Source organism: Ranitomeya variabilis, chromosome 6 (assembly GCF_051348905.1).
Source record: "Ranitomeya variabilis isolate aRanVar5 chromosome 6, aRanVar5.hap1, whole genome shotgun sequence".
Classification (NCBI taxonomy): domain Eukaryota; kingdom Metazoa; phylum Chordata; class Amphibia; order Anura; family Dendrobatidae; genus Ranitomeya; species Ranitomeya variabilis.
Window position 1 is genome coordinate 272,938,499 of NC_135237.1, and position 10,547 is coordinate 272,949,045.

The 10,547-nt window shown below is 51.3% G+C and overlaps 1 protein-coding gene across 7 annotated transcripts in view; it reads right to left on the reverse strand.

Annotated features, from left to right (window-relative positions):
• Nucleotides 1-9,609, reverse strand: part of MSANTD3 (Myb/SANT DNA binding domain containing 3) — a 67,238-nt gene extending 57,629 nt beyond the window's left edge. The window contains exon 1 of one of the 7 annotated variants that reach the window (XM_077269662.1): nucleotides 8,779-9,152. Coding sequence is in view for 2 of the 7 variants with exons in the window: in XM_077269661.1 (XP_077125776.1) it covers nucleotides 8,890-8,892 (3 nt within the window). In the remaining 5 variants the exon portion in view is untranslated. Of the gene's footprint in view, nucleotides 1-8,302; nucleotides 8,439-8,778; nucleotides 9,153-9,509 lie in introns of those variants that run through there. The other 6 variants (XM_077269661.1, XM_077269658.1, XM_077269659.1 and 3 more) reach the window with 6 other exon arrangements.
• Nucleotides 9,610-10,547: the final 938 nt, after the last annotated feature.

Below are 10,547 nucleotides of genomic sequence, written 5' to 3' on the forward strand. Positions count from 1 at the left end.
TTCAGGAGATCGAGGGCATTGGGGAATTAGGTGTGTCAGTAAGTATGTTTTAAATTAGAATATTAAAGGAATCTGTCATTTTTCCCTTCCCCATGACAGCACCGATACATGAGAGATGGCCCTGCCCCCAGGAACAAGAAACCTGCAGTGGAGATAAAAGATGGGGGCGGTACCTCTCTCCCCAGTTTGGTTTCCTGTTCCTGCGGGGAGCCTGCGGTGCTGCATGCGGAGGGATCTCCCTCTGTCAGTCTGGTCCGGTGACCAAGGTCTGCGGCGGGAGCAGACCTGGAGAGCTGCATCGGTAGCGTCCTTCCTGCTGCGGACTCACCGGCGTCCGCTCCTGGCCGGAGGCTGGGCCGGGGAGGAAACAAAGTGGGCGTGCCCCATCACGAAGCTGGCGCTAAGTGAATGGGAGGACTTCCGGTTTGCAAACCGGAAGTGACGCTACACACCGGAGGGAGCGGTGTGCTGACACTCCCAGGGGGAGAAGTTTCAGGGACGCACACAGTTTCCTTCCTACATATATTTAAACAGCAAGGCGGCAAGCAGGCGCTGGCAAAAGCCGCCTGCAGAATGGCGGACCCGGTGGAATCGGCAGTCCCAGTAGAAAACCCACAGCCTGTCGTGGTATTGAGGGTCCGGTGGGTGAGTGCCTTTGTAAGGCAGATTATATCAGTAACATTGTCTTTCTGTATATGTAGGCAGGGGAAGAAAGCTACCTCTAAACAAAGGCATAAAGTATGTGCACTCTGTGATAAGAGCCTTCCCAGAACATATGAAGGTACCGTCACACTTAGCGACGCTGCAGCGATACAGACAACGATGCCGATCGCTGCAGCGTCGCTGTTTGGTCGCTGGAGAGCTGTCACACAGACCGCTCTCCAGCGACCAACGATGCCGAGGTCCCCGGGTAACCAGGGTACACATCGGGTTGCTAAGCGCAGGGCCGCGCTTAGTAACCCGATGTTTACCCTGGTTACCAGCGTAAAATGTAAAAAAAACAAACAGTACATACTCACCTTCGCATCCCCCGGCGTCCGCTTCCTGCACTGACTGAGCGCCGGCCCTAACAGCAGAGCGGTGACGTCACCGCTGTGCTGTACTTTCACTTTACGGCCGGCAGTCAGTCAGTGTGGGAAGCGGACGCGAAGGTGAGTATGTACTGTTTGTTTTTTTTACATTTTACACTGGTAACTAGGGTAAACATCGGGTTACTAAGCGCGGCCCTGCGCTTAGCAACCCGATGTTTACCCTGGTTACCAGTGTAAAACATCGCTGGTATCGTTGCTTTTGGTGTCAAACACGACGATACACGCCGGTCTGACGACCAAATAAAGTTCTGAACTTTCTTCAACGACCAGCGACATCACAGCAGGATCCTGATCGCTGCTGCGTGTCACACTCAACGATATCGCTAGCCAGGACGCTGCAACGTCACGGATCGCTAGCGATATCGTTTAGTGTGACGGTACCTTGAGAAGTGGATATGTCGTCCATGTATAGAGAAAACTGTGACTGAAGAGTCATCATCTTTACTCCAGAATATTAAGGCTATTGTTAGGGACGAAGTGCAAAACACAGTGAAGGAGCAATTGAAACAACATGGGTTGCAGAGCTCTGTAAATCCGCCTTCTACGCCTGCCCAAAATTCTGATATAGAATCTGAGGGTGAACCGGGAGAACTACCACCCAGGGAGGACTCAGACCTGGACTCTTCAGATGAAGAGTGTGGTCGCCCCTATGTGTTATCCGAAGATGTGGGGAAGTTGCTAAAACTGATCAGATCTACCCTGTAGGTTGAAACACCTGGGGCAGGGCCATCTCTCATGTATCTGGAAAATCAAATTACTGGTAAGTAATTATAATTTTTTTCAAATAAAGGATTTTATTCTGGCTGTGTCTAACATATAACTATAGGATTAGTAATGGAGAGGTGTCTTATAGCAACCTCTCCATTACTAAGCCGTGGGATTGCTGTCACTTAACATTACAGAGGTGACATCACCCCAAAAATATGAACCCCACTTGCCACCGTTACAGGGCAAGTGGGAAGAGCTGGGCAAAGCACCAGAAAAGGTGCATCTAATAGATGCTCCTTTTCTGGGCAGCTGTGGGCTGCTGTTAGGCTGGGGGGCAATATCCATGGCCCCTTACCAGCCTGAGAGTAGAAGCCCCCAGTTGTGAGCTTTAGCAAGGATGGCTGTTGAAAATGGGGGGACCTCATGCCGTTTTTTTAAATTATTAAATTAAAAAAACAGCGTGGGGACCCCTCTATTCATGAAAAGCAACCTTGAAGAAGACAGCTGAGGGTTTTGTCTGGTTGGTTCAAGAAATTAGGGGGGAACCCACGTCGGGTTATTCATTCATTCATTCATTCATTCATTCATTTAGTTAGATCGCAGGTGGCAGCTATGGAATACCCCGATCATCCGCTCCTGCCATCACTGTTATTAGCGGCAAGTGTGGATGATGGGAGTAATTGTCCCAAAAGCCCCCACCTGCTGTCATCACTCTGACTTTAATATAACTCTCATCATTCTCCTCTGCTTGCACCGATCGCCAGCAGAGCAGGGGAGTATGATTAGAGCTGGCTTCAGCACCTGCCGCCAGGGAACAGTGCTTACTGTAGCGCTTCTTCCCCAGCGTCAGTCTGTGTGATACTGATACGGCACACGGACGGCATCCGTGTACGGTACGTGTTTACACAGACCCATTGAATTGAATGGGTCCGTGTGATCCGTGCAGCTGCACAAAAACAGACATGTCTATGTGTGGATCACTCAGACACGATCTGTGAAAAAACACAGATATGTGCACGGACCCATTCATTTGAATGGGTCTACGTGTGTCAGTGTCTCCAGTACCTGTAAAAACTGTCACCATACGTACTGGAAACAATGACGCGTGAAAGAGGCCTCAGATATATTACTTCCCTTCGCTATCCATATGCACTTTTGAGAAGCCACTTTTACACCACGTAGATTTAGGGTAGGTGCACACGTTGCAGATTTGCCTGTGGAATTTTCTGTACAGATTCTGCATCTCTTGGCAGAAAACAGAGGTCAAATCTGCGTGGTTTTATTGAGGATTTTGTACATTTTTGTTGCGGATTTCATATGGATTCTGTGCGGATTTCATGCGTTTTTACCCCTGCGGAATTCTATTATGGAATGGGTGCAGAAACGCTGCAGATCCGCACAAAGAATTTACATGGTCCTTTTTATAATCCGCTATGTTTTCCGTGCGGAATTTTCCTCACCATTAGCACAGCATTTTTTTTTTGCCATTGATTTACATTGTACTGTAAATCACTTGCGGATCTGCAGCGTTTCTGCGTGGAAAAAAACGCTGCGGATCCGCAAGAAATCTGCAACGTGTGCACATACCCTAAGTCAGTATTTCGCATTTTACTTTTGACACCAAATAAAAACCTAAAAGCTCATAAAGTATAGAGAAGGGATTAAAAGGCGCTTGGTCCTGGGCTTTCACTTCATGCTATTGTAAATTAACACCACAGAACTAAAACTCCTGCAATCTACACAAAGCAAGTTGGGCCCTTGGCTTTCAAACACAACTGGGGCCCCAGGGAGAAAACAGAGTGTAAAGAGGCATCAGTATCACTGGGTGCCTGCCAGCCTAACAGACCCAGATCAGCTGTGCCTCTAAGGCTACAAGCCCACGATCCGGTGTAACAGGCCAGATTAACCCCCCCGCCCAGAATATACCCAGGGTTAAAGTGGCCTAGGCCAGATTATACCCCGGGCATATTCTGGCCTAGCCCAAACTATACCCCGGGGTATAAATTGGACTCGTCCAGTTTATACCCCTCTGGGCCAGATTATACCCGGGTATATTCTGGCCTAGCCAAAACTATACCCCGGGTGATATAATCAATAACGGGGCCCCAGGCAGCGCACAGGGGCCCCAGGCAGCGCACAGGGGCCCCAGGCAGCGCACAGGGGCCCCAGGAAGTGCACGGGGCCCCAGGAAGAGCACAGGCGCCCAAGGCAGCACACAGTGCCCCAGGAAGAGCACAGAGGCCCCAGGCAGCGCACGGGGCAACAGGCAGCACAGAGGGGCCCCAGGAAGAGCACAGAGGCCACATGAAGTGCACGGGGCCCCAGGCAGAGCACAGTGCAACAGGCAGCACAGAGGGGCCCCAGGCAGCACAGAGGGGCCCCAGGCACCACACAGGGGCTCCAGGAAGCGCACGGGGCCCCTGTCAGCGCACAGGGGCCCAAGGCATCCCACAGGGCAACAGGCAGCACAGAGGGGCCCCAGGAAGCGCACAGGGCAACAGGCAGCACAGAGGGGCCCCAGGAAGAGCACAGGTGCCCCAGGCAGCTCACAGGGGCCCCAAGCAGCTCACAGGGGCCCCAAGCAGCACACAGGGGCCCCAGGCAGCGCACGTAGCCCCAGGCAGTGCACAGGACAGCAGCCAGCCCACGGGACCCCAGGCAGCCCACGGGGGGTCCCAGATAGCGCACATGGGGGCAGAGACAGTGAGCAAGGGGGTAAGAGCGCGCAAGGGGGGAAATAGACAGAGCGCATGTCCCCTGTGCGCGGTCTGGGACCCACTGTACGCTGTCTGGGACCCCCTTTGCGATGTCTGGGGCCCTGCTCGAGTATATCACTCAATCCTGTAAGGCTCGTTTCACATTTGCGTACAGCCGTGCGCATGCGTATGCTCTCAGTAAAGCCTTGACCAGTGCTGCGCCCCGCCGGTTAAGTTCCGCCCACGTTCTTTTGACAGTGCTGCAACCCGCGGCGAAGGCAACAAGTTGGATTTTCTTGCTTTCACCGAATCCTCAAAACAACACATGCGGACGCAAACATCATTAGGGCCTGCGTACCCAATGATAGATAGGGTACGCTGGCCGCATGCGTACCTGGGCGGAGCTTAACTGGTGGGCGCGACAGTGGGCGGGTTTTACTAAGAACGTACATAGCCGTGCGCAAATGTGAAACTAGCCTAAGATGTCTGGGGCCCCTGGGCGATGTCTGGGGCCCCGTTCTTGAGTACATCACTCATTGGTTCTCATAAGCGTGAAAAATCTGATCTTTAATATGCTTTAATCTTTAATATACTCAAGAACGGGGCCACAGACATCACACAGGGGGTCCCAAACAGCGCACATGGGATCCCAGACAGCGCACAGGGGCCCTGCGCGCTGTCACTTCCCCCTCCCTTGTGCACTGTCTCTGCCCCCCTGTGCGCTGCTTGGGGCCCTGTGTGCTGCCTGGGTCCCAGTTCACTGTCTCTTCCCCCTCCCTTGTGCACTGTCTCTGCCACTCAGTGCGCTGCCTGGGGCCCCTGTGCGCTGCCTGGGGCCCCTGTGCGCTGCCTGGGGCCCCTGTGCGCTGCCTGGGGCCCCTGTGCGCTGCCTGGGGCCCCTGTGCGCTGCCTGGGGCCCCTGTGCGCTGCCTGGGGCCCCTGTGCGCTGCCTGGGGCCCTGTGGGCTGCATGGGGTCCTGTGGGCTGCCTGGGGCCTTGTGCACTTCCTGTGGCCCCTGTGCTCTTCCTGGGGATCCTCTGTGCTGCTTGTTGCACTGTGCACTGCCTGTGGCCCGTGTGCTCTTCCTGGGGCCCCTCTGTGCTGCCTGTTGCCCTGTGTGCTCTTCCTGGGGCCCCTCTGTGCTGCCTGGGGCCCCGTACTCTTCCTGGGGCCCCTCTGTGCTGCCCGGGGTCCTGTGCACTGTCTGGGGCACCGTCCGCTGTTTGGGGCACTGTGTGCTGCCTGTGGCCCCTGTGTGCTGCCTGTGGCCCGTGTGCTGGCTGGGGCCCCTGTGTGCTGCCTGGGGCCTTGTGCGCTGCCTTGGGCCCTGTGCGCTGCCTGGGGCCCCGTTTGCTGCCTGGAGCTCCGTTATTGATTATATCACCCGGGGTATAGTTTGGGCTAGTCCAGAATATACCCGGGGTATTATCTGGCCTAGGACACTTTAATTCCGGGTATATTCTGGGCGGGGGGTTAATCTGGCCTGTTACACCGGAATTAGCAGCTCTTTGGACGCAGTGTATTTTCACTGCATTCTATTGAACGCATGTATTCACTGAACAGTGCGGATTTACTGCATTGAATACATTTTTGTTGCGGAGACCAGCGGCTCAGCAATAGAAATTGACATGCGTTGGTTGCATGTCTGTCTCCGCGGTTGTCACTGGATGCATAGTGGACATGGGATTTCTATAAATACCATACACTGTGCTGTTTCATCTGGCTGCTCAGGTTTTGATGCTGCATAACTACAGTGTCAAAACCGCTGCGACTCCTGATCGTGGGTACGTACCCTTACTAATGTCACTGTAGTGCGCCATTTTCCTCTGTAACTGGGGCCCTGGATGCCTGGGGAAGGAGGGGGACTGGAGAAGTTCTCCAGTGACATCTCTTGAGAAATACAAAATGTAAAAAAAAAAATTTAAATAAAATATATATATATCACACACAAACACGTAAGAAACCAAGCAATAAATACAAGTAAAGTCTCCTCTGCCAAAAGAATAAAAAAATAAAAAAAAAGATTTTCTTTTTCATATAAAATATATTATATACATGTAGGACAAAAAAAAACCCTACATATTAGGTATGTGCAGAACTGTAATGACCTGGAGAATTCACTCAACAGGTTACTTGGTGAGAAATGTGAGCAGTATAAAAAAAAAAAAAATGTCTTAATTGCTTCAAAATAATTACACAGTAACTTATATGTAAACCAAGACAGTGGTAAAAAGTAAATAAATATTGGCCAGTCATTAAAGTGGTTGTATGGTGATGACTTATGTGGACACGATCCAGAGTTGCTATGGGTTTGACACTGTGTTCTTGTGTAGCGTCCAACCCGCAGCGTCCAGATGTTAGAGCATAGTGGATAGGATTTGCCCACGGAGACAGACATGTGGTGTGTCTTTCCATACTGTAGCATGTCTATTTATCTTGTGGAGATGTGAGCCTCCGCAAGAGAAATTTCCCCCATAGAATGTATTGGACGCAGTGATTCTGCACGGTTCAGTGATCACATATGGATTCAATAGCCGGCAGCGGAGGTGTGCTGTGTCCAAAGTGCTGCTAGTTCTGGCTCATGGGCACCCAGCATTACTGATTAGTGGGTTTCCCACCACTGGGACCCACACCAATCAGCAGATCAGAGAAGTTCTATCCCTTTAGGCTACATTCCCAGGATGAGCTTTTGGCGCTGTAGAATTTATACATTTAAATTAGGTTACTTGTGGTTTTTCATTGGGTTCTCCTGTGCATTTTTATTGTACTTTTGATGCTGCTTTCTTTTGTATTTTTGGTTTGTCAATGCCTTCAATTAAGCGGTTTTGTTTTTCTTACACCTCCTGGCATTTGGCTTTGACAAAACTTAGGTGCATTTTTGATGGGTTTATGCCATGAAAACGCACTAAAAACATGTTTTGTTTTTTTTAATGCTTGCAGATTTTCCGTATCTAATGCAAGTCTATGGGAAGAATCCGCACAGAAAAATATGGCATACCTGCAAAAGAAATTGACAAGCTGTGGAATTAAAACACCTACCACAGGTCATTTTACACTGTGTAAATAAATGAAAAGCACAGTGGGCATTAGATTCTGATAAATCCCATGAACTTTGCTGGAACTGTAAGGGCATGTGCCCATGATCAGAAACTGCTGAGTATTGGATGCGGTAAATCCGCACGATTCAGTGAAGAACACAAGCGGGTTCACCTGCGTTCAATAGATGGCGGCAGCTTGGACGCAGGGAACATATGCTGCATCCACAGTGCTGCTAGTTCCGGATTGTGGGCACCCGGCTTAAGACTCTGTGTTTCTGGCACAGCGAAAATAGTGTCACACCAAAAGCTCATAGTGGGAAGGAGCATAAGGCCACGTTCACACTCTCAGTATTTGGTCAGTATTTTACATCAGTGTGTGTAAGCCAAAACCAGGAGTGGGTGAGAATACAGAAGTGGTGACGTGTTGCGACTGTTGTACAGCCACGAGACATATTATTCGAGCACGCCGAAGACGCTCGGTTAGCTCCTGAGCATGGTTGGATAACACCTTATTCGAGATGTTCGCTCATCATCACTACTACTAGCCATTCAGTCTCCATGTAGGCAGCCAGAAGAGCCGAGCGCAGCGCTGGTCGGTCTCATACTGAATCATTGGAGCGGCCGGTGGAGCATGCGCACGGTCACTCCGCTCTGATATCCGGCCCGGTCATTTAGCCGGTACGAGCGCTGGTTACATTGCTTGAGTTACGTTGGTCAGGCATAATTTTAGAGTAAAAGCCACAACAACATGCCACCCACATATGATACCGGGATTATTTGGGAAGGTGTAAGGTTTCTCCCGGTCTGGGACGACGTCTGGCAATACAGGATGTAAATCGCACGCTGAGGAAATGCATTACAATCCTGTGCAGGAGCAAGGTCACCGGGAGAGCGGTTAGGGCCACGTCTGTCCTGTCCGTCCATCCATCCGAATACTTGACATGGAATGATGAGATCACCATAGCAACCACAGCAATTTTATAAAGGACTGCTAAACAGGACCGTAACATGGGAGAGCGGGCACTGCCATACCTAGTCACCACATACATGTGTGCCACCTCCAGTCACATGCACGGGAATCAATAGACGGGGATGGGATAAATAAGGGAGGAGGGGTGCAATGCCATAAAAAAGAGGTTAGAGTGGGAGGAGAATGCCCGGGAAAGGGTGGAGGGAAGTGACAGGGGCCAGCAGCAACAACAATGCACGACAAACAGACGAATATGCACAGGGTGTAATCCTACCGAGCATCGGACTGGCCTGGGCGCTTCCTCCACGGCCCGCGGGCACGCGTCTAAGCCTCGCCCGGACAAAGAGCCTCAGCTGCCCCCAGAAAGGCCGCAGGGACTGCTCACCATTAGTCTGCTCGCCGTCCTTACGCCTGGCCCAGTTATGGCTGCACCTGAGCAGAACAAAGGACGAGCGCAGCCCTGCCTCCACAGCCTGACAATGTCCCTGCCATTGAGGCTCTTCAACCTGAGTGCATGCAAAAGGCCTTCCTCCCTATGCTGCCAGCTGCAGGCTGCACGGTGGAAGAGCTGGACTGGATGACTGGAGGGGAGCAGCAGCGGAGAGCAGGGATGGAGTGTGGAGGGGCACTGGGTCACTTATACTCTGTCATGGGAAAGGATGGGGAACTGCTTAACTGGAAACGCCCAGATGTTATTACTGGGAGTGAACAGAAAATAAAGGAAATTGGATCTCAGGCTGCCATAAAACCAGTATGAACCCAGTCTAGTGCCAACCGGTGCTTCAGTGAGCTCTGGTGCCTCGGAACACTGGGGTCCAGGGGTCAGACCGGCCCAGGGCAATGGCTGCATGGAGTCCTCACACTCCAGAGCAGGGCCGGACTGGCCACCTGGCAAATGCTAGATCCGCCTGTCTGGTCATGGGCTGCCTTGTCTGCTAGGTTTTCAAGACATCCATACTGTTAAGAGTTGTGATGGAGCACAAAGTCGCTCACTCAGTCACTTACCCCAGCAGGCCACGGGTATCATCAGAAATATTGGTCTTGTAGTAAATCTTTCTTTCCTCCGCCCAGGGTAATATTAGTAATATATTCCATCTGGTATTTGGGGACGGGGAGGACAGCATGGGCCTCTGTGATTTCAAATGCCAGGGCTGAATTACAGCCCCAGTCCACACCTGCTCCAGAGACATAGGATCTGATTCATTAAAGGGGTTGTCCTGTCTAAAATGATAAGTGTGCAGTCAGTCCATGTGACTGCAGGCTTATGAATAGTGATGATGGACCATGCTAGTGATGCTGAACACAAATTTCTAAGGCTAAGTTCACATTTGCGTGCGGATGGCTGTGAACTTCCTCCCTGAAACCTCGCCTACGCTCTGCCTACTCTGTATGCGTCCTGCATACCTATCTTTAACATTGAGTACGCAGGGACATGCGTTGTATGCAGATACGTCTGCATGCGGCGATTCGAGGTGTGCGGCGACCGCACGGAAATGCACAATTTTGCTTTTCCATGGAGTCGCCGCACACCTCAAATCGCTGCATACGGATGCATCCGCATACAACGCATGTCCCTGCGTACCCAATGTTAAAGAGGTATGCAGGACGCAAGCAGAAGTAGGCGGACCTAAACTGCAGAATTGCGGAAGTGGGTGGAGCTTGACAGAGGAAGTACGCAGCCATCCGCAAAGCGCCCATACGCAAGTGTGAACCCGGCCTTACTGTATGGTTTCAGCAGTCTAATAAAGCTTGTTGAAAGGCTGCAGCACAAGTAATGGCATGGCTGTGATTGGCCAGTGAACCATATGACCCGGCCTGGCAACGTAAAATAAATAATTTTAAAAAAGCAAAGTGATGTCCCCCTATTTTTAATAACAAGCCAAGTGAAAGCAGACAGCTGTGAGCTGGTCTTATGCTGGGAAGGGGTCACTATCCATGGACCTCACAGCCTAATAATATCAGCCCCCAGCTGTCTGCTTTGCCTTTGCTGTTTACTAAAAATAAGGAGACTCTAAAACTAAATGACATCGCCCCCCCCCCCAT